Genomic DNA, 27,852 nt, shown 5'->3' with positions numbered 1-27,852 from the left:
AGTCCACAGAGTCTTGGTCTGATACCAAGCAGGGTCTGCACGGACAGGATTAATTCACGAGATGAGAAAATGGGAAATAGTAGTAATGCTCTTGACAGGTTAGTGAAGATGTTCTCACAGTGTGGTCTGGGAACTGCTAATCTACCCTAGGATAACGTGCCATAGGACAGTGTCTGTTTCATTTCTGGCATGAATTCATGACTTATTCATATTATTCAACTAAAGTTAGATGTCATTGGGTTAGGGTTTTATCAGAGCATGGTATCACTTCTTCCACTTATTTTAGGAGGTTTTGCTTTGTTTTGGTTCTTTAAGAACAGAAAGAGAAGGTTAAGAGCAACACAGAGACCCTGGCTCCTTTCAGGGGAACCATAGGCAGGAATTTGTTGATGCCAAAGAAGCAGGCAAACTGAACCAGGAGAAAACCTGTTCATTTGTCAGCAGAGAAGTGCTCAAGCCTTGCCCTCTCTCTCAGACTCCAGAGGGGCACCTGGTTAGAGCACACCAAGGCCATGGGACATGGAAAGGTGTGCTTGCTCCAACACCCTGTGAAATGTATATAATCTGCCACAGGAGAACAATTACAGCATCATAACCAGGGAGATGTCATTCCAGGATCCTCTGGGTTTGAGAGGAAGTGCTCATTCATAAACACCCACTGTTCTCCAGGTACTCTACACACATGCTGACCACAGCTTCCAGGAAAGTAGTAGGATCCCCATTTACAGTTTAGGAAAATGAAGCTTAGGGAGGTTCAGTCATTTGGTTGAGGTCTTGTAGGTAAGCAGCAAAGTGAAGATGCTAACCTTGGTCTGCCTGATCCTGCCGTTTTCCTTAATCTGATTGTGTTCAAACAAAAACCTGCTTCAACAATGGAAGCATCAAAGAATTCAAGAAAAGTCAGTATACACTGTTCCTCCGCAGCCAGATTGGGTGGAATTTCCCTGACGTTACAGTGAGTACTTAGTGTTCTGTGCTGAAGAGCATGTGTTACTAGGAGTGTCTTTGTGATGCTTAGATTAAAAACTAAATCATATGTTTAAAAAACTAACACAAAGCTGCTAATCCTAGACTTGCGTTAGAAAAATTACTTGAGGGGCGCCTGGGTGGCACAGCGGTTAAGCGTCTGCCTTCGGCTCAGGGCGTGATCCTGGCGTTATGGGATCGAGCCCCACATCAGGCTCTTCTGCTATGAGCCTGCTTCTTCCTCTCCCACTCCCCCTGCTTGTGTTCCCTCTCTCGCTGGCTGTCTCTATCTCTGTCGAATAAATAAAATCTTTTAAAAAAAGGAAAGAAAAAAGAAAAATTACTTGATATAGCCGAGACTCTCCCCTCAAGCTAAAGTTGGTTTGCACTTGCTACAACAGGTGTAAAGAGAAAATATGTGTAGTTAGGTTCATTGATTATCTGACAAAAATGCCATCAACACAAAATTGAAGACTTCTAGAGCTAGATTACACTATAATTTAAGGATAATGTGGAGGCACCTGGGTGGCTCAGTCGATTAGGCATTGACTCTCCGTCTCAGAGTTGTGAGTTCACGCCCCATGTTGGGCTCCATCCTGGGTGTGGAGCCTACTTAAAAAAAAAAAAATATCACGAAGGGAAATAGCTTCCATTTTTACTGCTTTCCTGCTCTTGGGCCATTTCCCTCCACAGTGAGACCATGTCTGCTTTTGTCTTGTTTTCCATGATATTTTTGTCTCATTTTCTTTTGGCAAATGTCAACTTATTAAAAGATACATTTTTAAATTTTTTTTCTTTCCTCAACTTACTGTTGTCTAAACATACCCTTCCAGATATGCCCCATAAATTTGGGGTGCAGATAATGCACCTTGTTTTAAAATACACATATTATTTACTGGAAACAATGTAAAGTTTCATGGCATACACACTTTATATATGTAATAATACTGTCTCATCCATGAAAGGACAACTCAAGTTTCTCCAAACATTAACGACTACATAAATCAGAGCATAGACTTTTAGATTACAAAATGAAGGGTAGTTTTGTCTTTTAATATCAATACAAATTGCTGTCCCTATGGTTGATATAAATCTATTGATTCAGTTGATTGTTTATTTTTCATTGTGATGTATTGTTGATTCCCCTAAGTTTAAAGGCAATAGTGTTGTCTCTTAAACCTCCTGTACTCCCAGGTACTGCCTGGCACAGCACCATGTGCTTTAGACTGATGGTAATAACTGAGCTGCTTTCTTTGCTCTTGCAAAAGCAATAATTTAAGCAACCTTTAAAAATAAAAATACATAGGGGCACCTGGGTGGCACAGCGGTTAAGCATCTGCCTTCGGCTCAGGGCGTGATCCCGGCGTTATGGGATCGAGCCCCACATCAGGCTCTTCCACTATGAGCCTGCTTCTTCCTCTCCCACTCCCTCTGCTTGTGTTCCCTCTCTCGCTGGCTGTCTCTATCTCTGTCAAATAAATAAAAAATCTTTTAAAAAATAAATAAATAAAAATAAAAATACATAGAATTAAAAATCATGGCTAGAATTCAAATATGACAATCTGAATTTAATCTGTCATTTTCCTTATTCCATTCTATAAATAACAAATGTCAAATATGAAGAATCCCTGCCAAAGTGTAGTAAAATTTTTGCTTATGTTCCACATGTTAGTATGTTTTAGGCTTCTTAGATTCTACATAGTATCTATCAAGAGTAGAACTAGCAGTGGTATTAATTAGCTGTCAACTAAGTGCTCCGTGTGCCTAAGACATGGGAGTTTACACGCATTATGTAATTTACTCCTCGTAACCTTCAAAGAGCACTTTTATTACCGTCATGAAGGAGGAAACTGAAGTGTACAGAGGCTAAGTTGCCCCTCTGAAGTCACACAGGCAGTCCCCAAGCCATTGACCTCCATGCAATGTCATCCATCAAGATCTTAGGTACATCTACTAGCCAAGAAAAATGTAGAAAAGCTTTCTGGCTGCTTTCTCCCAGTACCGACTCTCCTCTTAGGCTCTGTACAATATACCATGTACAAGAAGACACGCAGGAGACCCAAATACTGATTCCCCTAACTCAGGAGTTGTGCCTGTCCCCGCTGACAGATGATGAGTCAGATGGTGTGCGTAGGGTACCCAATATGTGCCAGTTTGACACCACAGACCACGAAGATCAGTCATTTTGCCTTAAACATTGGACAGCAAGAAAAAGAAATAATAGCTTTATTCACTGGGGGACAGGCACTTGGCCAATAAAGCTTGGTCTTTCAAAGGGAATAAATGTGAGATTAGTTGAAAGGCGTGTTTGTGCCATACTGAGGTAAATGGATTTGCCAAAAATACATGAAAGTGAGAGTTGAAAACTGCCTTTTGGCTTCACATTTACCAGAAGAATTTACAATTTTTAAGGATTCATTTTACTTCTAAGATTAGGGCCTGCGAGAACTATGCAGGTAAATTGCTCTCAGCTGTCTCTGAAGTTAATTTCACTGCTAGTTTGAACAATGATTAGTAAGTTTTTGTTTGCAAAATCAGGGTCATTTATGGCTCTTTGCCTATGGCTACCGAGCCTTCAGAGTAGTTCTGACATTGCTGACAACTAAGATAGCCCACTAAATGGGAAATTACATGAAGCAAATTTTCCAGTTTACTCCTCAAACTCAGCAGGCTTTGGTTGGGGAGGGTAAGGTTCGTCAAGTGTGATAATAGAGTAAATGAAGTATTTTTTGAGTGTTCACCAGGAATTTTAAGTAGCAGCAAATAACTATGTGGTGCCTGGTCTAGAAATGAGGGCATTGACCAAATTTGACTTGTGGCCTGGGGAAATTTGTATTTATATAACCTTTATCAAAGACACACACACTTAGCATCAATATTTACAATTCTCATTCAGGTTTAAGGTAAAAGAACTAAAGAACTGCTTTTACTCATCAGTATAACAAATAAGATTTTTCCATGTTTTTCCAGCCCATACCAGTAAAGGTTTTGGGTTGCATTTCCTGGTTATACTTGTGGATCCTATTTTTACCCTATTTTTACTGCTGACAATGCCAAAGTTGGTTCTGCAATTCATAGTCCCTTTCCAGAATCCACAGGCCTGTCACACTGCTTAAGATGGGTTTCAGGGAGTTCTCATAAACATTTTTTTTTACCCATTAATTTGTGGTTTACCCACTTCAGTTTGTCCTACAGTGGTTGCTTGGGAGGTCTCTGTCATCCACCCCATGTCCAACCCAGCAGATGTGGGTTCAGCAAGCAAGTCCTGATAAACAGCCTGCTTTCCAGAACCTAGGAGATGCTGCCTGTGTTGGCAAGGAAGACCTCTAGTCCTTAATGGCTTTATTGGACCTTAATGAGGACTTGAGCTTTTATTCATAGTGACATGGGAACAACTGGAAAATTCTACCATCTGGAGGATTGGAAGCCATCTGGGAAAATGACATGATCTATGTTTTGACTATATTACATGGGCTTAGGACACTTTGGGGATAATCCAGACAAGAGCTGATGGTGGCTTAGGTCAATGTGGTAGCAGTGGAAGAACTAAGAAGAGGTGAGATCCTGAATATTTTGAAATATAACTCTATTCTGCTTCTGAAAGCTTTCTAAAAAGATGCCATCAACATTTTCAATAATTATCCCAAACATTTAATGTCAAAATTATTTCTTTGATCTGTCCTCAGTTGTCTCCATGGTTTTAATTATTGCTGGGATCTCCATCTCCTTGTCTACATGTAGGACCCAAGAGAGAATAGAGCTCTCCAGTAAGGGTCTTGATGATCATAAAGGGAGGATTACCTCACTGTTACAACATTATAATAAGTTTAAGTCTTAAAATCTTTCACCTTTCAGTATATTGGCAGACAAAATTCTAGGTCAAACAGAACAATGCCTTACCCAAAGGACAAAAATAAGATCACTCCCTATTTTAAAAGCATTTTTATTACAGGAGTCCTTAGTATTCTTAAATCATTAAACTCAACATTTAATTAGCTTTTATTATTTATAATGTATTATCTGTTGCTGACTATGATAAACTATCCCAAAACTTAGTGGCTTGAAACAACACACATTTATTATCTCACAGTTTCTGTGGGTCAGGAACCAGACATGACTTAGCTAGGTCCTCTGCCTCCAGATCTTTCACAAGGCTGCAATCAGTGTATTGACCAGGACTCATACCTGTGGTCTCATCTGAAAGCTCAACTGGGAAAGACTCCTTTTCCAAGCTCATATGGCCATTGGCAGAATTCAGTTCCTCAAGTGTTGCTGGACTGAGGGTCTGAGTTCCTTGCTGGCTGTTTGCCAGAGGCCACCCTTAATTTCTGGCCATATAGGCCTCTCCAGCATGACAAATTACTTTGTCAAAGTCAGCAGAAGAGAGTCTGCTGGCAAAATGAAAATCACAATTTCTTGTAACCTAATCGTGAAAGTGACATCCCATCACATTTGCTGCATTCTATTATTGGAAGCAAGTCACAAGGTTCAGGCCATATTCAAGGGGATGGGTTGACACAAGGGTGTATGTCAGTAGAGGAGAACATTGAATGCCATTTTAGAAGCTGTCTGCCACATACCACTGCTTATTTAGGATATATTAGGGATCGTTGTAAGCCTCCACCATGAAGCTTCTATGGTGGGAAGGGCACAAAAATGAAAGCAATCAGTAAAATGTATACTATGTCTGATGGTGATGACCTATCATTGAGGAAAAGCAGGTAAAGGTAGTATTAATGTTAATGCCCGATTGAAAACTGGAGATGTCATTTTAAATATAGAACTAGGAAGGTCCAGTGGCCACCCCCAATATATTGACTTCACCTCAGTTATTCCCCCACTCCAAATTTACCCTTTGCTAGTCTTGAGAATTCTAGGGCAGATGGAACAGCATAAATAAGGCAGAAAGTTACCAGGAACAGGCAGCAGAGCATAGTGGATAGAAGTATATATTCTGAAGCTAGTGCATGTGTTTAAATCCTAAGACTATGACTATGGGAAAATTGTGCCTCAGTTTCCTTGTCTGTAAAATGAGAATAAAAATAGTACTTAGCCCTTAGTGTTCTTATCACTTAATACTTGTTAGAACACCTATAACAGTTCATGCACATAGATACCAAGATACTGAGATCCCATCAAGAAGAGAAAGCAAATTTAGCAATAATGAGGGTACTGAAGAAGGAACTACCAATACCATTCCATTTAGGACCATGGATTCTGAATATTAAAAGAGGGAAAAAATAAGCCCAAGTCTTTATGAAAGTAAATATATTGTGGGATAAGAAGTCCTAAATACCAAAGTTTTTTTTTTCTTTCTTCTTTCTTTCTTTTTCTTTCTTTCTTTCTTTCTTTCTTTCTTTCTTTCTTTCTTTCTTTCTTTCTTTCTTTTACTATTTTGAAAAAATTATCAGCAATTCAATTAGTCTGTACCAAAAACAGCCTTGTGGATTAATGAATACCACCTATAATAAGCTTATTTTACTGTACCCAGTTCAACAAATTTTATTCAGAAAGTCTTTGGGCCAAGTCTCTCTCAGGTGTCAGTTAATCTGGACATTTTATTGCTGCTAGTTTTCTTTTGTGGAAACAGGTATGTGTCTCTTCAAAGTTTCCACTTGCCCTACTTAAAATTAAATAAAACCTTAGAATATTTTGCTGAAGATTAAGAGAAAGGACAAATATTACACTAAAATTTAAAATAAACACTATATGTTTTTTAAAAGCTTGATTTAAAGAGAAACAAATAGTAAAGACAAATTAGGTGAGCCCTGATTCCCTATTCACCTGTGAAAAAAAACCTGGACGCCTCGTCCAGAGGCTTTTTCTACAGTAGTAGTAACAATAATACTGTTGTTGTTCCCGAGGAATCTGGGTGTCTAGGAATGGTGGAGTACAAACTAAATCACAAGGATTCAGGGAATATGTGGCGATGAGGAAGCAGAGGCAACAAGTCAAGACTACACTTTCTCAAATTTTAGCATCCAAGGAAAGGAGCGATAAGAGAGCAGCTTGAGGGCCATCAAGGTCAAAACCTTTTTGTTCTTTTTGTAGGGTGGAGAGACCTGAGCTTTTTTGTTGGCAGAAGGAATCGAAGGAGAGGGATGAAATGAAAATGCAATAAAGAGGCAATAGTTAATGGTGAAAACTCCTAGAGCCAGAGAGAAGGGATTGGGAGGGAACACACACTGAGTGGTTTGATTGGCTTCATTTCCTTTTAGCTTTTGTTTTTTTCCCTAAAGCTTCCCAGGTGCTTCTAAGGGACAGCCAGGAGTGAGCCCCATTGCCTCACCCGATGCCTGCTGTCCTCTTGATTTCTTGCCACCACCTCAAGGACGTTTCTCTGATCAGCTCAGCAAGGAGTGATATCCGTTCCTCTGCATGTGGTGCACCTGGTCCACAGGGCTTTGGTGGAGTTAGCACATCCTAAGTCTTGTTCATACCGATAGTCTTTGGCTTTAGATAATTCCATTCTCCTTTAAGAGCCGACTCTTCAACCACAGGTGGTAGAGTGACAGAATATGCGGTGAGGGGAAACCTCGATAACCGGAATGTTATTCATTTTTCCAGAGCTGAAGAAAGTTCCAAACAACATCCCTCCAGATATTGTTAAACTTGACTTGTCATACAATAAAATTAACCAACTTCGACCCAAGGAGTTTGAAGATGTTCATGAGCTAAAAAAATTAAATCTCAGCAGCAATGGCATTGAATTCATAGATCCTGGTAAGTTCCACAGAATAGCCCTTTAAATGGGTGATGGGTATTCTTTGATTCTTTTTTCTTATGACAACCTTTATAGTAAATGCAATTTAGTTTTTAAAAAAACCTAAATAATTAAAAGGTTAAATTAAACATGATGTCTAAATTAGAACTTCTTTGGCACTCAGAGAAATATTTACTAAAATGTTCTTTTATGAAGGATGTAATATTATATATTACTAAGCAACGGTTATTCAGTTGGTCCCAATAAAAGTGTTTTTTGTAGAATAGATTTTAAAAATAAGAATATGTGCTCAGTAATATGTTAAACAAACAGTGATTTTTAAAGGGAAATTCAGATTTGACATTTTCTTTGCTATCCATTAAGTCCCAACTTGTTTAAGGCAAGACTTTAACGACTTATTTAAAGTAAACTTGAGTGGAATGGGGCACCTGTGTGGCTCAGTCAGTTAAGTGTCAGCCTTTGCCTCAGCTCACCCTGGGACCGAGCCCCAGGTCCAGCTCCAAGCTCAGCAGAGAACCTGCTTCTCCCTTTTCTTCTGTCCCTCTCCCCCACAACCACTTGTGCGCTCTCTCTCTCTCTCAAATAAACAAATAAAATCTTTAAAAAAATAAATAAATAAACTTGAGGGGCACCTGGCTGGCTCAGTCAGTGGAGCATGCAATTCTTGATCTCAGGTCATGAGTTCAAGCCCCACATTGGGTGTAAAGATTACTAAAAAAATAAATAAAACTTCAAAAAAGATCTGCCTTTGGCTTAGGTCATGCTCCCAGGGTCCTGCGGTGGAGCCCCACATCGGGCTCCCTGCTCAGTGGGGAGTCTGCTTCTCCCTCTACCTCTCCCCCTGCCCCTGCTCGTGTTCTCTCTCTCTCTTTCTCTCAAATAAATAAATAAAAATTCTTTTAAAAAGAATTTTAAAAACTTAAAAAAAAATTAAAGTAAACTTGAAACAATCTGCTAAGCACCAAGCACATAAATTAAGATAAAATGTGCTCAAGCCAGAGCCAGATGTATTTTATCTAATCCTAGATCCAGATGAATTCTCTTTTCCAGCCTTCAAATCTCTTCCCCATTTGCTAATAATAAGCAAAGCCTCTGGCGAGAACGAACATGGCACATTATAAAAACACACTGGATCTGGAAAGAACTGAGAATTACCGCGATCTTAATCAGATTTGTAACGTACATAACATACATGCCTTTGTAGTGCTTCTTCAGTCTGAAAAACCCTATCTATAAAAATTATTTTAATACTATGAATATCCAGTGTTCATATCATAAATATTTTCAGTTCAGTTGTTACTTCTGCTTTTTTAACTGGTAATTTAATACCACTAATAGAATAGTAGGATTTTAACATTGTAGAAAGTGATAATTGAGAATGAATGTCTGGAGATACAAAGGCATATTTTAGTAACATCTTTTTAAAATATTAAGAAATCATAATTTAAAATTTTCCCACAATAGCAGCACTATGCTGCACTTACACCTTAGCCTGTATAGATGGCGTCAACTTGGGGGAATCTTTAAATTGTGAGGTCAAAAGCAATTTCCATCTCACAGTGACTAAGAATACGACAGAGACATCCTTCTCCCAGTTGAAGTGATCATCATGTTAGTGTGGAGGTCAGTCACTGGGAGCCAGTCTCCCCAAAGCTAGGCCACAGGGGGGAGAATCTGGAGGTGGAGACCCTCGTCTCGTGCTGCATGAGAACCACAGAGCTGCAAGTCGAGCGTGCCTTGTCCCGGGCCCTGGGCTTACACCCGTCAAAAGTATCCATGCAATTGAGCTTTAGAGTTACCTCTAAAAGAGATGAAAATGTTTGTTTTTCTATGACCTAAGTTAAATTTATTAAAGTAGTGAGTAACGGGGGCGCCTGGGTGGCACAGCGGTTAAGCGTCTGCCTTCGGCTCAGGGCGTGATCCCGACGTTACGGGATCGAGCCCCACATCAGGCTCCTCTACTATGAGCCTGCTTCTTCCTCTCCCACTCCCCCTGCTTGTGTTCCCTCTCTCGCTAGCTGTCTCTATCTCTGTCAAATAAATAAATAAAATCTTTAAAAAAAAAAATAAATAAAGTAGTGAGTAACGGTACAACAATATCTTCATCATAATGGAACCAGAATCTGCAAAGAAAACTAGAGAAAAATGAGAAAATGATGCAAAGATAGATAATAACGCAAAATGGATTTATTTCTAGTGATACTTTTCCCTCAACGGCTATGAAATTCCCGTAAGTGCAAGGATTCCTGTACCATCCTTGAGATCTCCCGAAGGCCTCTCAAACTTGTTTACCTGGTGTGTTTTCCTTGAAGACACACGAGCTGAACTCTTGTTACCACCAGTAGTATTCTTTTTCTCCTTTGCTCAATTCAGTCAGAAAGTATTTTCTACATTAACAAATATGTGTTGAGCACCTACCAGATGTCAACCACTTTCCTGGAACAAGAAGTATCTCAGCTCTTCAGTAAGTCAAAGTGACCTAAAGAGATTTGAAAATAAAAGACCTTCTGGGCACCTGGCTGGCACCGCAGTGGAGTGTGCGACTCGATGTCAGTGTTGTTGAGTTCAAGCCCCATGTTGGGCAGGGAGCCTACTTAATTTAAAAAAATAATATTAAGATTAAAGACCTTCTATATTTCAGGACCAATGAGATGAAACAGTGCCAAAGACTTAGTTAACTACTTAATGCTGGTAGGTACACAAATGCAATGAAATCTCCTGGTTTTAAAAGGCATGAAATAACAATCTCAATAAAATGTCTGACTTTATTGCAGAAGAGAGAAAGAAGACACCCTATTAGGGGTTTCAGCTCCTTTAAGAAACAAATGAAATCCACCTTTCCCACGTGCTTGAATATTTAGGGTTTAAGTAAAAACTATAGTGCTTGAAAAATAAAATCTGGGGATGTTTTCACATGCTTTCAGTCTGATGGACTGACTTGTTTTGAGGAAAGTAAATTATGAGATCACTGGTTCACAGAATGTTAGCAAATAGGGGGGAAAATGCCGTGTCTTCAAAACTGTCATTACACAGGCTGACCTTTTGCTTCTCCCCTGCCGCCTGCCCGATCCCAACTCTCCCATCCAGGCCTTTGCTCTTGCACCAAAATAGAAAGAATTCTTTTTAGGGGAAATTATGAGTTTTGTCTGAAAACAAATGATATGAAAATGGTTCATGGTATTGGTATTAGAGCACATTTTCCAAATTCAAAATAAGGACATTGTTATATGCCCTGAGTATTTTAAAACAGTGATGAGAAAATGTTTGAAATAGAAACAAAATATTTGAAATCGAGGTTGACCAATAAGTTCCAGGGTTAGTCCACATCAACTGAAATAGGGACAATCTAGGTTTAGATTTCCTTTTTACTCCTGGAGGGGGGAAGAAAAGGTTTTTGTTGTCTTATTTTTGTGTTATATGTTTGATATTTGCTAATTACCCATCCTCCAAGCAGAATTAAATGCATATGGATTCAAAGCTGACAGCTACCACAGCTTGCCAAAACACAACCAGATGTTTTCAAAATGTTGATAAAAATTGTTTCATTTTGGGGGCGCCTGGGTGGCACAGTGGTTAAGCGTCTGCCTTTGGCTCAGGGCATGATCCCGGTGCTATGGGATCGAGCCCCACATCAGGCTCCTCTGCTGTGAGCCTGCTTCTTCCTCTCCCACTCCCCCTGCTTGTGTTCCCTCTCTCGCTGGCTGTCTCTATCTCTGTCGAATAAATAGGTAAAATCTTTAAAAAAAAAATTGTTTCATTTTGGACTCTAAAGGAATATAATTCCCCCCCTCAGAGAAAGGGCTTTTTTTGCAGCATTTTGAGTTTGCTTATATAACAGGAACTGTCAAATCATCACCATACACATTTTTTTCATTGTTTATGCACTTATGTCTTACATTTGAAATATTTTCCTAATTCATGCCTTTTTTGTGGCATCTTTGCAGTGAGTATTAAAAAAATGCACTTGAGCCCAAAATACATTTTTTAGAAAGCTAACATAAAACTGATTTTTTAAATGAAATATTGTATTCTATCCAATTAAATCCAGGGAAAAGCTTTGTGTGAGTAAAAACATACTTCAGAATCTTGCATTTAGACATGTACAATGTTAGGAAAATATAATTAAAACCAAAGTTTCCCAACACAGAAATTCTCTCCACAAAGGTAGTAGAGAAAGAAAAAAAAAAAACTTTTATTATTGAATAAGCGTTAAACCCAAATGTGATGCACATCACAGGTGATCTTCTAAGAGATCACAAAGACAGCAGTCTTACTCTTCTGCACAGCCAGGCGGACAACCCAATACGTGTATGTTTTCAGGGTAATTAGTCCTTAAGTGAAGGGACTTGACAGCATTATTTGTCATCCATGATGCATCCTAACTTCATCTGGTAATTGAGGTGACCAATTGGCTTCATCGAGAGAAAAACTCCATCTTTACATGAGGAGGTGGTTTCCAACTAGGAGCAAGGCCCTTCGGGTCCCACAGAAACTGGAAGATAGGGCTGCTATGTCCCTTGATGTTTACATTTCAAAGAGATGCCTCTCCAGTCTTTGGGAAAGGCATTCCTGGCTCATAAGGTTAACAGAAGCCATAGTTAGTCTGGTAAAGGATATGTATACATTTCAAAGGGAGTATAAAGTACTTAAAATTATAAGTTTTCTCAAGTAAACGCTCTGAGAAAAAGGAGAGGAGGGCAATCTTTCCTTTACTTTTCAACCAGGAGAATTAGGTCTCTTATTTTTTTCTGTTTGTCCTGATAATACGCCCGACAGTTGGATGTGACCCAGCTATTCATTGCGTTAATAAATATTTTCTGTTTCTAGCTGCTTTTTTAGGACTCACACATTTAGAAGAGTTAGATTTATCAAACAACAGTCTACAAAACTTTGACTATGGAGTATTAGAAGACTTGTATTTTTTGAAACTCTTGTGGCTCAGAGATAACCCTTGGAGATGTGACTACAATATCCACTACCTCTACTACTGGTTGAAGCATCACTACAACGTCCACTATAACGGCCTGGAATGCAAAATGCCTGAAGAATACAAAGGGTGGTTTGTGGGAAAATATATTCGCACTTACTTTGAAGAATGCCCCAAAGACAAATTACCGGCATACCCTGAAACATTTGACCAGGATACGGAAGATGACGAATGGGAAAGAATACATAGGGATCACACAGCAAAGAAGCAAAGTGTAAGAATCACTATAGTGGGATAACTTAGAAATTGCTCTGGTTGCCACAAGTTTTGTATTTGCTCTACCGGTGCCAGAAACCATGTGTTTACATTGGGATTAACTGTGTTGCCTATTGATGCAGGGTTATCCAGCTAAAGGAAGGTTCCCTTAATTAGTAGTACTATTATTGTGGGAATTCTAGCACTGGACAGAATACTTTCATCCTGCTTGCCTTCCTATTTGCAGACCAGCCTTTGGTGATGATTCCGCACTGGTAAACTGCAGGAGTTGGGTCCTAATGATGGCATTGGAATTTCATAATGTCCTGTACGAATGTTTTTACTGCTTTTTGAAAATAAAAAAAAAAAACTTGGTTCATTTTTATATGCCTTGTGATAGCTGCTCATGCATACCTACAGATCAAAATTAAAACACATGAACACTTAATAAACATAAAATATGCTCTCCCCCTGCCCCTTCCCACTTTTTTTTTTCAGTAAGTCAGCTTATACATAGAATAAAGTTCCATTTCAGATTCCCGTGCATTCCAAAATGAGGTCCTAGTAAACCCAAATTCTCAAGTACTCTTTACTGATTCTTGCAAATAATCGTCAAGCTTGACCTGAAGGAGAATTGTCACAAGCAAATAAATAGAGAATCTGGGAATTGTCTTGGAGACTGGTCAGAAGATGGGACTCTGAAGAAGTTGTAGATGGTGTGAAATACTATGAAACATGAGCAATGAAGAGATATAAACACTAGAGAATGTGGAAATAGCACTGATTTTTTAAACAGAGTTCAGACTAGAAAGCCACCTGCGAGTGGGAAGGGCCTGCATAAAGCAGAGGATGAAATCAGAATTCAGGGTCAGGCCTGGGCATGAGGCAGAAGCAAACAGGAGACAATGACCTCAAAAGCAACCGAGAAAAGAGCTGGTGTCCAAGAGAAGCCCCATGGCTTGGGTTTGCTGGTTAAAATGAGCTCAGCCAGGGAAACGGATCAGCAGAAAAAGAGGAAATATCTGGAGACTAACCCCATCAGCTAGTGTTTTGATAGACAACTGTACTATTAGAAAAAAATTTTTAAAAAGAAATATATACATATCCTTAAAAATGCCACCTTTTCCTTTATACAGAAATTTCCCTTTCACACTGAGTTGAATACATTTTCATTTCTTAAGGTATTCCTACAAAGTTTAGCAACTGATCTTACTTGGCATTTGCACAAAGCATAAAAGATGGTATACGACAGATAGCACTGAGCATTTCTTAAGCACCAACTAGATGCTAGACACTGTGATAAAAGCTTTACGTATTCTATTCTAATTCTCACAAGATCCCTCTGAGGTAGGTAATATTATCTGCCTTTTCTAGATGAGGAATCCAAGGCTTAGAGTTTAGGTGTCTTGGACAAGGTCACAGAGCTGGCAGGTGGCCGAGCCAGCATTCGAGTCCATCTAAGCCCTTTCTACTGTGCAGGGCTGCGGAGCCACAGCTGCCTCACATGAGAACTTGCAGAATCAGAGCCCAAGAGAGAAATAGGTCCCAGGAAGGTTAAGCCTTTCTCTCCAGAAACACCCATGAGGGCAGTAGGCAGCAGAGAGTCTTTGGTCCAAGTCATTTGAATCTGTATTAATGTGTACAGGAAACCAAGAGAATGAGAGCTGGAAGAATTGCTGCAGCTGATGGTTCCAGAAATGACTCTGCATTGTGAGGCTGTAACCCCTCTGCCCATTTTTCCAGTGGTTTGGATAAGGGGTAGAGACTGACACATACTCGGTCTCAGTGCAAATCCGCACCTTATTCACTGGGAGGTATTAAAGGCAGCTGTTAAATCTGTTACTAGAGTGTTAATGTTCATGAACACTCAGTAGAATACTAAGGACACGAGACCTATTTCAGGTCTGATGGTGGAGAAAGCCTGGGTGGGAGACTGAGGCACACAGTGAGGACACAAGGGTTCTAGAAAGAAAGGAGATTAAATCTGATTCAGAGAAGGGGCTCAAGTTACTCTCCAGTTCCATTTTTGGAGGCTGGTTGGAGATTTTATTGGTTGATTTTTATATTCAGTGTCATCTTCCAGATCTATTTGGAAATAAAGCTCTGAAACACATTAAAATGGAAATTGATCTATACCATCCAAAAGTAAGTTAGAGTTGCCAATATCTCCCAGGACCAAAGCTTAGGATTTGCCCCTCATCTGTACCAGAGTTTATACTTTTCAGGGAAACAGAGTTGATCAATGATGGAATGAACAATTAAGTACATCTTCTTCTGCCGATTTCTTCAGTTGAATAACTTGCCTTTGAACCTTCCTTCTGTTCAATAGATGATGAAGGTCAGGAGATTTAAAACATAAGTATATTTCATGGCAGTCAAAAATATGATAATCCTGAGATCACATATTTGACCATACATGTTTAAAGCAACTTGAGTATTTATTCAAATACTCAAGTAATATTTGGATAAATACTCAAGTTCTGTTTTGTTTTGTTTCTTTGAACTTTCCTACTAGTCCTCAAATTCCCTAATATTTCTGAAGTAAGTAAGATCACTGCAAGCTGATGTCTCTTGAGTCCTAAGTCTGAGTCATCTCTGACCTAATGCCTGGTTATTTGGGAAAGATACTTAACATTAAGCAGTGCAGATTTTTCACTTACTAACCATTCATCCTCTGGAGCTTACACCCGAGATCAGTTAACGTCTGTTTCTGAGGAATCTATTTCTCCTGCTCGGGCAAATAGAAGCAAATCTACTTGCCTAAATTCGATGAGACATCGAAGCTTCTTTCTTCAGGGGGTGGAGGGCGTCGGTGAGTGGAGGGAAAGATGTAATCTATGGCTAACAAATTAGTATTGATGCTTAAGTGAATGGGAACAACATAATTGGGGCAGGGAGACTGGCAAATTACTTCATAATTCAAAAAAAATTCAATATTATCTCTTATAAATTCTAGAAACATAAACATACAACTACAGGGATATTCACGAGTCAAAGCTGCTTCTGAACTGCTCTCATCTTGCCAGTTACTGAGTGAGTAGAGAAAAATTGCAGTGAAGTGGAGTTTCTCATCCCCAACATATCTGCTTTTCTAAAGCACAGCAATACAACTGAACTTACAAATCACTTGTGTGCCCTTGCCAAATGTTTGCTGAAGTGTTTTAGCATATACTCTGCATGCTTAATTGTCACAATATTATAGCAAGCATTTCCCCCCTGCCCTCATCTCATCTGCCTTTAAACATTTTAAGGTAACAATGTAATGTCAATTTTATTCTTAAGTTTTTGCAGACAACGATTTTGTACAATTCTTGTGGTCATTCAGACAGCTCAAATGATCAGCCAATATTTATCTTCAATGTAACAATCAGAAAGTCTAACTTCTTGCCAAAAAAGTGTGTAATTCTAGACACACCAATAGATTGACTAAACTTAGCTGGGGGAAGAAATTGAAAAGCTGAAACATCGCTGAGATTGGGTTTTTATCTTCGATACACTCAGGGTAGCTGGAGTTAAAACTGATTTCATTAAATAATCTTTAGCAAATTAAAATATCATAAAGGGGGTGCCTGGGTGGCACAGTCGTTGGGCATCTGCCTTCGGCTCAGGGCGTGATCCCAGAGTCCTGGGATCGAGCCCCACATCAGGCTCTTCCGCTGGGAGCCTGCTTCTTCCTCTCCCACTCCCCCTGCCTGTGTTTCCTCTCTCGCTGGCTGTCTCTCTCTGTGTCGAATAAATAAATAAAATCTTTAAAAAAAAATAAAATATCATAAAGATGAGATAGGCATTACATTTACTTCCTTAGAAAGTCAAGGTCCTGCAAGTTTAATTTTTTCCATGATAAAGACTTTTGTACTAAGAAATACAGAATTACACTTCTAGATAAATATGAATTTATTTATTAATTAATTAGTTTATTTAAGAGTGAGAGAGGGAGAAGGAGAGAGAATCTTATGCGGGCTCCACACCCAGCGTGGAGCCCAATGTGGGGCTTGATCTCATATGACACCGAGACAATGACCTGAGCCAAAATCAAAAGTCAGTCACTTAACTGACTTAGCCACCCAGGTACCCCAGATAAATACTAAATATTTTTAAGTAGACCACAAAATATCAAAAAACTCAAGGCAGTATTTTTGGCTATCTTGGACCTCAGATAAAATATTAACTACCTAAGATCTATCTCTATATATAATACAATGTATGAAATATATATTACATATATAAGATAAATCATTATCTGATATAATGAACATATGCCATTGCATAGTACAGAATTGTTTATTATTTGGTCCTCTGTGTTCTCTACACAAGTTGCAACTTCATGTTGCCCATTTCCTCTCTGTCCCAAACTTCCCAGTGGACTTTGTGTCTAGGCATCAGGAAAGGTATTTATGTGGAAACAGATTTAAAAAAAAAAATCTAGGAGGGTTATAGCTGTAAATGCCAACATTTTAAAATAATATAGACCTCAAATCAATAACTAAACTTCCACCTTAAGAAACTAAAGAAGAGGGGTGCCTGGGTGGCTTAGTCCTTAAGCATCTGCCTTCGGCTCAGGGCGTGATCCCAGCGTTCTGGGATCGAGCTCCACATCCGGCTCCTCTGCTGGGAGCCTGGTTCTTCCTCTCCCACTCCCCCTGCTTGTGTTCCCTCTCTCGCTGGCTATCTCTCTCAAATAAATAAATAAAATCTTTAAAAAAAAAAAAAAAAACTAAAGAGCAAGAAAATCCAATGCAAACAGGTTAATAAAGACTGGAGTGGGGATGAAATAGAAAATAGAAAAACAATAGAAACAATAAAAATCTAAGTTGATGTTTGAACACTCAGATTCATAGCAGCATTATTTCACAACAGCCAAAAAGTGGAAGCAACCTGTGTCCACTGATGGATGAATAGATAAACAAAATGTGGTATATACAGCTAATGGAGTATTTTTCACTAAAGGAGGATATGAGCTGCCACATGGGTGAAATTTAAAGACATGATGCTAAGTGAAAGAAATCAGGCTCAAAAGAGCAAATATTGTATGATTCCACTTATATGAGGTAGTCAAATCCATAGAGGGAGAAAATAGAATGGTAGTTGCCACGGGTTGGGCATAGGGGGAAATGGGGAGTTAATATTTAATGGTTCAGAGTTTCAGTTTTGTAAGTGAAGAAAAAAAATTTTTTTTTGAAAAAGTTCTGGGGACGCCTGGGTGGCTCAGTTAGTTAAGCATCTGACTTCAGCTCAGGTCATGATCTCAGGGTCCTGGGATTGAGCCCAACATTAGGGGTCCCTACTCAGTGGGGAGTCTGCTTGTCCCTCTCCCTCTGCCCTTCTCCCTGCTTGTGCGCTTTCTCTCTCAAATAAATGAATAAAATCTTTTTTAAAAAGTTCTGGAGGTGGATGGTGATCATTCCACAACCATGTGAATGCACTTAGCAAACTGCATACTTAAAGTGGTTAAAATGATAGTTTTTATGTTATGTATATTTTACTACAATAAAAAAAGAACTAAAAAGTTGGTTGTTTGAAATGACCAACAAAAAATAACAAGCCTGTACCTAGACTGATCAAGAAAAACAAGAGAGAAGACTAACATTTCTAAAATTAGAAATGAAAGTGCATGTGTTACTACTTGCTTCACAGGAATGTAAAAGGATTACAAGAGAATACTATGAACAATTGCACCTCAACAGATTAGGTTACCTACATGGAACTGACAAATTCCTAGGAACACACAAGCTATCAAACTTGACTCAAGAAGAAACATAAAATCTGAATAGATCTATAACAAATAAGGATATTAAATCAGCAATCAAAACACTTTCAACAAAGAAAAGCCTAGGACCAGATGGCTTCAGTGGCAAATTCTACCAGACATTTAAAGAATAACACCAATCCTCAAACTCTTTCAAAATAGAGAAAAGGAGAGAATAGCTCCTAACTCATTCTGTGAAGCCAGTATTACCCAATAAAGAAGCCAGATAAAGACCTCACAAGAAAGGAAAACTACAGACCAATATTCCTTTTAAATATAAATGCAAAAATCATCAACAAAATATTAGCAAAGAAAATACAGTAGCATATTATAAGGATTATACACCATGAACAAGTGAGATTGGTCCCAGGAATGCAAAGATAGTTCAACATACAAAAATCAATCAATGTAATAACAATATATTAATAGAATGGAGAAAAAAATTTCAGTTGATGTGGGAAAAGCATTTGACAAAATTCAACACCTTTTATGATAAAAAAAAAAAATTCAACAAACTAGGAATGGAAGCTTCAGAGATACATGCCCTGCCATTTCTCAGAAACTCACAGTGTTCAACTACCATTGCTAACATGAAAACCTTAGGCCAAACCAAAATTTTGAATGTTGCATCTTGTGTCCATTTTCTTTCTTAAAAAAACATATTTTTTTAATAGTCCATTTCTCTAGAGACAGTGAGTGGGTGGCCAGCACATTTTTTAAAAAAAGTTTTTATTTTAATTCCAGTTAGTTAACATACAGTGTAATTAGTTTCACATATACAATACAGTAATTCAACACTTCCATACAATACCCAGTGCTCATCACAAGTGCCCTCCTTGTTCCCCATCACTTATTTAACCCCTCTCCCCACCTAACTCCCTTCTGGTAACCATTAGTGTGTTCTCTATAGTTAAGAGTCTTTTCTTAGTTTTCCTCTCTCTCTCTTTTTCCCCCTTTGCTCATTTGTTTTGTTTCTTAAATTCTGCATAAGTAAAATCATATGGTATTTGTCTTTCTCTGATTGACCCATTTTGCTTAGCATAACACTCTCAAGTTCTATCCATGTCATTGCAAATGGCAAGATTTCATTCTTTTTTTATGGCTAAGTAATATTCCATGGTATATATACACCACATCTTCTTTATCCATTCATCAATCGATGGACACTTGGACTGTTTCCTTAATTTGGCTATCATAGATAATGCTGCTATAAACTGGGTGGCTAGCACATTAAAGTTTTCAATTATTTTGTTGACTCTTTATTACTAATAAAGTTATAAATTCATTCAAGATGACAGACTAAGCACATATTTCAGCTTTCCTACTACCCAAATTCCAAGAAACGATTTTTTTTTCAAAAATCTGTAATATCCCTGGAAAACAAAGCAGGAATGGTATTGGTGGATCTGAAATTAATAGTTCCTAAAAATCCAAAGGCAGACATGATCAGATTGAATGAAGAACAAGCGAAACATGGCTGCTGTGAAAAAGGAACAAGCATTATATCCCTATATAGGGTGTATCCCAGAAATAAAAGATGTAATAATATTAACACTATTCTCATTAAATGTAGAATGTAGATGTAACACTATTCTCATTAAAAATATGAAAAAGGAGCAAAGAAAGAGACAAGATGGCTGCATATCTCTGCTACTGAAAAAATAAGGAAAGAAAAGATATAAGAATAGGAATGAATGGAAATAAATGATCTGCTTAGAAAACCCAAAAGAATCAACTGGCAAACTATTAAAACCAAGAAGACACTTCAAGATGTAATCAAATACAATAACATCATATAAAAATCATAGCTTTTTTCAGCATCAGCAACCAGTCAAAATTATCCCATTTGGTATATTTTCTTTACTTTTTCAATTAAAAAAATTATAGGTACAGTTGAAACTTTTTGGGGCACCTGGGTGGCTCAGTCGGTTAAGCATCTGACTCAATTTCCACTCAGGTCAGCATCTCAGAGTCATGAGATCAAGCCCCACTTTGGGCTCTGCACTGGGTGTGGAGCCTGCTTAAGATTCTCTCTTTCTTTCTCTCTCTCTCCCCCTCTGCCCCTCCCCCCACCCTCTCTCTCTCTGAAAGAAAGAAAAATGAAAGGAAAGGAAAGGTAAAAGGAGAGGAAAGGAAAGGAAAGATAAAAGGAGAGGTGAGAGGAGGGAAGGGGAGGAGAGAGGAGAGGAGAAAGACTTTGTGAAACTTTTCCCCACTTCATTCAATTCTGTCCACCTCAGGGGTAACCATTACCCTGCATTTGGAGTTTTTATTCCCGTGAATGCTCTTTGTATTTTTCTATACATATGTGTGTCCCCTTAAATATATATTATTGAAATTCTTTCAAAATACAAAGTATATTATTACTCAGCACATTGAAAAATTGTATGCAAATGGTATTAGATTATAAATATCATTCTGCAACTTACTTTCACTCATATATCTCTAGACTCATCCATGTTGATATCTACATATGTTTATGGCATTTTTTTCCCATTATCTGAAATCAATATGGATGTACACTTTTTAAAATATATTTTTTCCTTTCATTTCCGGAAATATATTTGGAAACTAAAAAATGCACCTTAAACAACATACAGGTTAATGCAATGGACTGGATGTGCCCCCACCACCAAACTCACAGGTTGAAATCCCAGCCCCTAGTGCAATGGTATTGGGAGGTAGGGCCTTCAGGACCTAATTAGGGTGGAGCTCTCAGGAATAGGATTATGCCTTTATGCAAGGGACCCCAGAGATCTCTGTCTCCCTCTCTCTGTCATGTGAGGATACAACAAGACAACAATGGTCTATGACCTAGAAAAGGGCTCTCTCTAGAACCATGTTGGCACCCTGGCCTTGGACACCCAGCTTCCAGAACTGTGAGAAATAAGTTTCTGTTGTTTATAAGCCGCCCAGTCTATGAAAATTTATTATAACAGCTCAGACTAAGGTAAAGACAAATGTCACAATGAAAGTACAAAGTGGTTTGGGAAAAAATGGAAATAACTTTGATGTCCATCAGAAGGAGGAAAGTTAAATAAATTATGCTACATCCATAGTATAGAAAATGATTTTAAGTACTTAAAAATAATTTAGCAGTTCTATATGGACTGACGTGGAAAGGTTTCCAGGATATAAAAGAAAATATAAAGCGATTGATCCTTTTCAAGTTAAAAATTTTAATTGTGTATTTTTAATCACATATATGTGAATGTATTTTAGGAAAACAGAAAACTGGTAACATTGAGTACCTTTGAGTAAGTGAATGGGTTTGAGGGAGAGAAAGGGAAGTTTTTGCTTTTACTGTTATTGTTAGAATTTTTAAATTGAGAATATATTCTTATTTTTTTTTTAGTAGATGAATTGAGGATACATAGACAAATGCTAGACAAAAAAAGCAGTCTATAAGAAAGGCCAAAGGACCAACTCCCAGAGCATACAATCCAGGAAGAGCTGACTATATTGTAAGCATTTTAAATGTTTTTAATTGGCATTCTTATGACCTATGGACTGTAACTGAAGTTTCTATTTTATTTACATTTTTCTTTATATTTGTTTAGTTAAAAGCAGGAAAGCAAGACAGAGTTGTAATGAACATACTCACTGACAGATCTCAAGGTTTTCAATCGGAGAACACAACCACGAAAATTCAAACGCAGCACATTTAGACGCCACCTTTGCAAAGTAGACACTATACACTTCTCTGTGATGATATTTTTTACTGCAGAAAAATCAATCTAGAAAGGATAAACAAAAGACATTAAGTAATGAGAAGGATCTTTTGCATGTAGAATTTTTTAATATTTTAAAAGCATCAAGAAACAAATGTCTTCATCACATCTCTCACTGTTTCATTTCTTTGTTTTCATGGTCATTCTGGAATTTAATTACAGACTTTTTTTTCATGGTCATTCCCAGGCTTAATTACAAACAGATTCCAAATGTCCAATCCAGGTCAACAGCTGGGAGGGCAAGAGTCTCACCTCTACCCCACAACAGAGTTGATTGTCTCGGAGTGGCCTCGATACCCCCGCTCCCATCATCCCAGGCGAGCCCCAAGACTGCCCCCCACTTCAGTGTCAATGAACCCATCCAGGTTCATTATTAATGGGTGCCCGCTCCTCTATTCATGAGCATATACGATGTGTTAAGTTCTTGACTCTGGGGAAGACAATTTAGAGTGAGGTGTTTAGAGTGGCCTTCTCCTAACTCACAATTTGGAGGAGGGAGGTCTGGGAAAAAGGAAAGATGACCAGAGTGTACCTGGCTGATTATATGTAATATTGAAGAGCACAGAGTCTTAGGGGAGCTCCGAGTGGCTGGGGCCAGTTGATAAACAATAGCATTGATATCGTAGTATTAATCATGTCTTTCAGGGAAAAGATTACGTTTATGAACTTCCAATCTCTCATTGCCATATGAACAAAGTTATTCTTTGTGCTAAAATGTTTGTTATAGTTGTGCCATGTTTGAGCACTCACAAATGAGGTAAAACTAATAGAAGTTGAAGGACAATGTAGAATTTGCTGAACGTAAAGAAACTTAACTTCCTAAGAGGCTTTTCCTTCACTGACAAGGGCTCATATTTTCTCCAACTTTATCTAGTGAGGTCTCTGGGCAAAAGTGCTAGCTTTTCCTGCCAGGCTTCTGCAGGATTTGTTCTGATCTTAATATTGCACATATTCTTTCTCTTTCAGATCACTTGGATTCATTTTTTTATTCTTTACAGGCTTTCCAAAGCAAAAAGTAACATCCCTGATCTGTCACATAAGAAAGAGATTTATTACTTTAAACCAGTGATTCTCAAAGTATGGTCCTGGGACCAGCAGCATCAGCATTACCCAGGAACTTGCTGGAAATACAAATTCTTTTTTTTTTAAATTTTAATGTTTTTTTATTATATTATGGTAGTCACTATACAGTCCATCCCTNTAATATTTTTTATAATATTATGTTAGTCACCATACAGTACATCCCTGGTTTTTGATGCAAAGTTCCATGATTAATTACATGCGTATAACACCCAGTGCACCACGCAATACGTGCCCTCCTTACTACCCATCACCAGTCTGTCCCATTCCCCCACCCCCCCTCCCCTCTGAAGCCCTCAGTTTGTTTCTCAAAGTCCATAGTCTCTCATGCTTCATTCCCCCTTCTGATTACAAATTCTCAAGCCCCACCCCAGACCTTCCAAGTCAGAAACTCTAGGTTTGGCAATCAGCAATCTGTTTTAACAGCCCCTTCAGATAATTCTGATGCATTCTGAAGTTTGAGTATCACTGCCTTAAACTAAAAATAAACTTAAGACAGACATATCACACTTGGTAGCCACGATGGGTGAGCTGAGACAGAAGCACATGTTCTTCTTGACGTTGCACAAGGTGAGAGTGGAACAGTAAACCCAAGGATGGGATATCAAGATGTTGACTTGATTTATGAATGGCACCTTAGTTTCTTTGTCTAAATTTTAGAATTTATGCTGAATGGTCCCAGCCATCTATTCATAGGTCAGTCTGAGTGATGTCATTACTCCTCTGATCACTGGCTATTAAGGAGGGTGGTAAAGTCAGCTACTGACTGGACATGAGGAAACAGGGAAAATGTTGCCACCGCAACACTGGTTGATGGCATAGATGATTACAGAGATTAAAGTATCATCCAAGGAACAGAAAAGAGAAGTCATCAAGGACAATTTATGCTTACTTTTTAAAAAGATTTTTTATTCATTCATTCATTCATTCATTCATTTATTTATTTATTTATTTATTTATTTATTTGGAGAGAGAGAACACAAGCAGGTGGAGTGGCAGGCAGAGGGAGAAGCAGGCTTCCCGTTGAGCCTGGAGCCCGACATGGGGCTCCATCCCAGGACCCTGGGATCATGACCTGAGCCGAAGGCAGACGCTTAACCAAATGAGCCACCCAGGTGTCTCGTTTATGCTTATGTTTTTGTTGTTGGTGGAGACCTCTCCCCAGTGTCTCATTGCAATGAGAAATTCTAGGTTACAAGAGTAGTATAAAAATAGTACAATGACAAGAACAGTGTAGAGATAGAAGTCCATATTAGAAAATGCCAGAGTGTATGTGTGTCTGTGTACATGCAGACACCCTATCAAACAAGCTTTGTTTACATGTTGTATATTTTAGCCCCATTTCATGCTCAGTTTTTTTTTCCTTTACTTCATGTTATGTGCTACTTTGTTATGTTTTTTGAACCAGTAATATTTATACTGGAGCTAATATTTATTGAGTGCTGCCTATATGCCAGACTCCATAGTAAGCACTTTACTTACATTTCCTCAATTTATCTCAGCAGCATCCTGAGCTAGGCAATGTTAAGTCTAACTCAGATATAACAGAGATATGTTTCCATCCAAAAAGAATATTCAATTTATTTCTACCATGTAAATTAGAAAACACTGATAATATATCTCTTAAAATAACATTACTATCTTTCTATCTTATTCTTCGGGCTTGTGCCTGGACAAAAGAAAAACAAATGCACCTACTTTCTGTGGCCCCACGGGGAGAGCAGGGAAAAAGAGTTCCTAGTACAGTTGGCTTTATAACAGGCTGTTCTCCTCTAAGAACTAGAATAAAGACATAGCTTCGAGTAGTGTCTACTTACACTATTCCACAATGAGCTTCCTTGCGTCATCAACATCCAGGAGTGACAAACTTGACCACATATTACTATATCTCTTAAAGTGAGGTAGGTGAAAATCTAAACACAAAGAAGAGAAACACACAACTTTGAAAATTATGTGAATTTGGGTGCAACCCTGCCACTTACCTTTTTTTGCTGTTGTTAACGATGATAATGTAATCCATATTGTGTAGCTGGGGTTTAAGTTCTGGAATTTTATCTGAACGTAGGAATTTTATCTAAAGTACTAGAACTTAACTGATGATGCCTTTGTTATAACGTGATCTTTGCAATTGATAGTCACAGAAGGATGGGGAAGAAGATAGGCACATTTATATTCTGACAGAAACCGGCTTTCTGCTAGCAAATGAGTGATTTCCCTAAATAGTAGCTGTTACGTAGAAGGCATTCAATGATTGCTTGCTGAACTTAACTAGAGTCTTTTTAAAGCTAAAGGATTCCTAGGAAAGATTGGTAAACCCGTCTTGGCTCCAATTTCTGGAAAAATAATAGACTAGAAAACCTGCAAATCCTCTTGGTACAAAATATGAGTAAATACTAAAACAAATCTTTTTAAAAAGATTTCCTTTCTTAAATTTAAATTCAATTAATTAACATATAATGTATTATTAGTTGAAGAGGTAGAGTTCAGTGATTCATTAGTCTTATATAATATCCAGTGCTCATAACATCACATGTCCTCCTTTAAAAAACAAAAGCTTTTATTTATTTATTTGAGAGAGAGAGAGAGAGAGAGACAGTTCGAGCGTCAGGGAGGGGCAGAGGGAGAGGGAGAAGTACCCCCCCCCCCCCAATGAAGCAGGGAGCCTGACTCAGGGCTCAATCCCAGGGCCCTGGGATCATGACTTGAGCCAAAGGCAGACACTTAACCAACTGAGGCACCCAGGTGCCCTTGACGTACCCTCCTTAATGTCCATCACCAAGTTACTCTATCCCCCACCTCCGTCCCCTCCAGCAACCCTCAGTTTTTTTTTCTTTTGGTTAAGAAAGTCTTATGGTTTATCTCCCTCTCTGATTTCATCTGTTTTATTTTTCCCTCCCTTCACCTATGATCCTCTGTTTTGTTTCTTAAATTCCACATACAAGTGAGATCATGTGATAATTGTCTTTCTCTGATTGACTTACTTCGCTTAGCATAATACCCTCTAGGTCCAGCCATGTACAAATGGCAAGATTTCATTTTTTGATGGCTGAGTAGTATTCCATTGTGTATGTATACCACATCTTCTTTATCCATTCATCTGTTGGTAGACATTGGAGCTCTTTCCGTAGTTTGGCTATTGTGGACATTGCTGCTATAAACATTGGGTTACAGGTGCCCCTTCAGATTACTACATTTGTATCTTTGGGGTAAATACCTAGTAGTGCAATTGCTGGGTCTATACACTAAAAATGAGACAGAGAAAAGAGAAATTAAGGAGTTGATCCCATTTATAATTACACCAAAAACCATAAGATAAGTAGGAATAAACCTAACCAAAGAGGCAAAGGTTCTGTATTCAAAAAACTACAGAACACTCATAAGAGAAATTGAGGAAGACACAAAGAAATGGAAAAATGTTCCATGCTCAGGGATTGGAAGAACAAATATTGTTAAAATTTCTATGCTACCTAGAGCAATCTATACATTCAATGCAATCCCTATCAAAATACCATCAACTTTTTTCACAGAGCTGGAACAAATAATCCTAAAATTCATGTGGAACCAGAAAAGACCCTGAAAAGCCAAAGACCCCAAATGTTGAAAAAGAAAACCAAAGCTGGTGGCATCACAATTCCAGACTTCAAGCTCTATTACAAAGTTTTAATCATCAAGACAGTATGGTACTGGCACAAAAACAGGCACATAGATCAATGGAGCAGAGCAGAGAAGCCAGAAATGGACCCTCAACTCTACGATCAACTAATCTTCAAAAAGCAAGAAAGAATATCCAATGAAAAAAAGTCAGTCTCTTCAACAAATGATGCTGGGAAAATTGGACAGCCACATGCAAAAGAATGACACTGGATGATTTCCTTACACCATGCACAAAAATAGACACAAAATGGATGAAAGACCTCAATGTGAGATAGGAATCCATCAAAATCCTAGAGGAGAACACAGGCAGCAACCTCTGTGACCTCAGCCACAGCAACTTCTCGCTACATGTGTCTCCAAAGGCAAGGGAAACAAAGGTAAAAATGAACTATTGGGACTTTATCAAGATAAAAAACTTTTGGACAGCAGAGGAATCAGTAGACAAACCAAAAGACAATTGGGGCACTCGGCTGGCTCAGTTGGCTAAGCATCTTCAGTTGAGGTCATGATCCCAGGGTTCTGGGATCAAGTCCCACATGGGGCTTCTTGCTCAGCAGGGAGCCTGCTTCTTTCTCTGCCTGCCGCTCCCCCTGCTTGTGCTCTCTCTCTGACAAATAAAAAAAATCTTTTTTAAAAAGACAACCTGCGGAATGGGACAAGATATTTGTAAATGACATATCAGATAAAGGGCTAGTATCCAAAATCTATAAAGAAATTATCAAACTCAACACCCAAAGAACAAATAATCCCATCAAGAAATGGGCATAAC

The 27,852-nt window shown here is 38.4% G+C and overlaps 2 protein-coding genes across 3 annotated transcripts in view; one reads left to right on the top strand and one right to left on the bottom strand.

Moving 5' to 3' along the window:
* The window catches only part of FBXL13 (F-box and leucine rich repeat protein 13), a 199,372-nt gene that overhangs the window by 104,064 nt on the left and 67,456 nt on the right, over positions 1-27,852 (bottom strand). Inside the window, exons 7-8 of the mRNA XM_002919670.3 lie at positions 25,247-25,342; positions 22,223-22,355 (exon numbers count right to left, since the gene is read on the bottom strand). Of these exons, the coding sequence (XP_002919716.2) occupies positions 22,223-22,355; positions 25,247-25,342 (229 nt within the window). The remainder of the gene's footprint in view (positions 1-22,222; positions 22,356-25,246; positions 25,343-27,852) is intronic.
* The window catches only part of LRRC17 (leucine rich repeat containing 17), a 95,257-nt gene that overhangs the window by 1,468 nt on the left and 65,937 nt on the right, over positions 1-27,852 (top strand). The window contains exons 2-3 of one of the 2 annotated variants that reach the window (XM_034666942.1): positions 7,534-7,689; positions 12,518-13,244. In XM_034666942.1, the coding sequence (XP_034522833.1) occupies positions 7,534-7,689; positions 12,518-12,915 (554 nt within the window). In that variant the 3' untranslated portion in view covers positions 12,916-13,244. Of the gene's footprint in view, positions 1-7,533; positions 7,690-12,517; positions 13,245-27,852 lie in introns of those variants that run through there. The other variant, XM_034666946.1, reaches the window with a different exon arrangement.

This window comes from Ailuropoda melanoleuca, chromosome 1 (assembly GCF_002007445.2).
Source record: "Ailuropoda melanoleuca isolate Jingjing chromosome 1, ASM200744v2, whole genome shotgun sequence".
In the NCBI taxonomy this organism is placed as follows: Eukaryota; Metazoa; Chordata; class Mammalia; order Carnivora; family Ursidae; genus Ailuropoda; species Ailuropoda melanoleuca.
The sequence above is the reverse complement of the archived record's forward strand: the minus strand, read 5'-3'. Positions and strand labels throughout refer to the sequence as shown.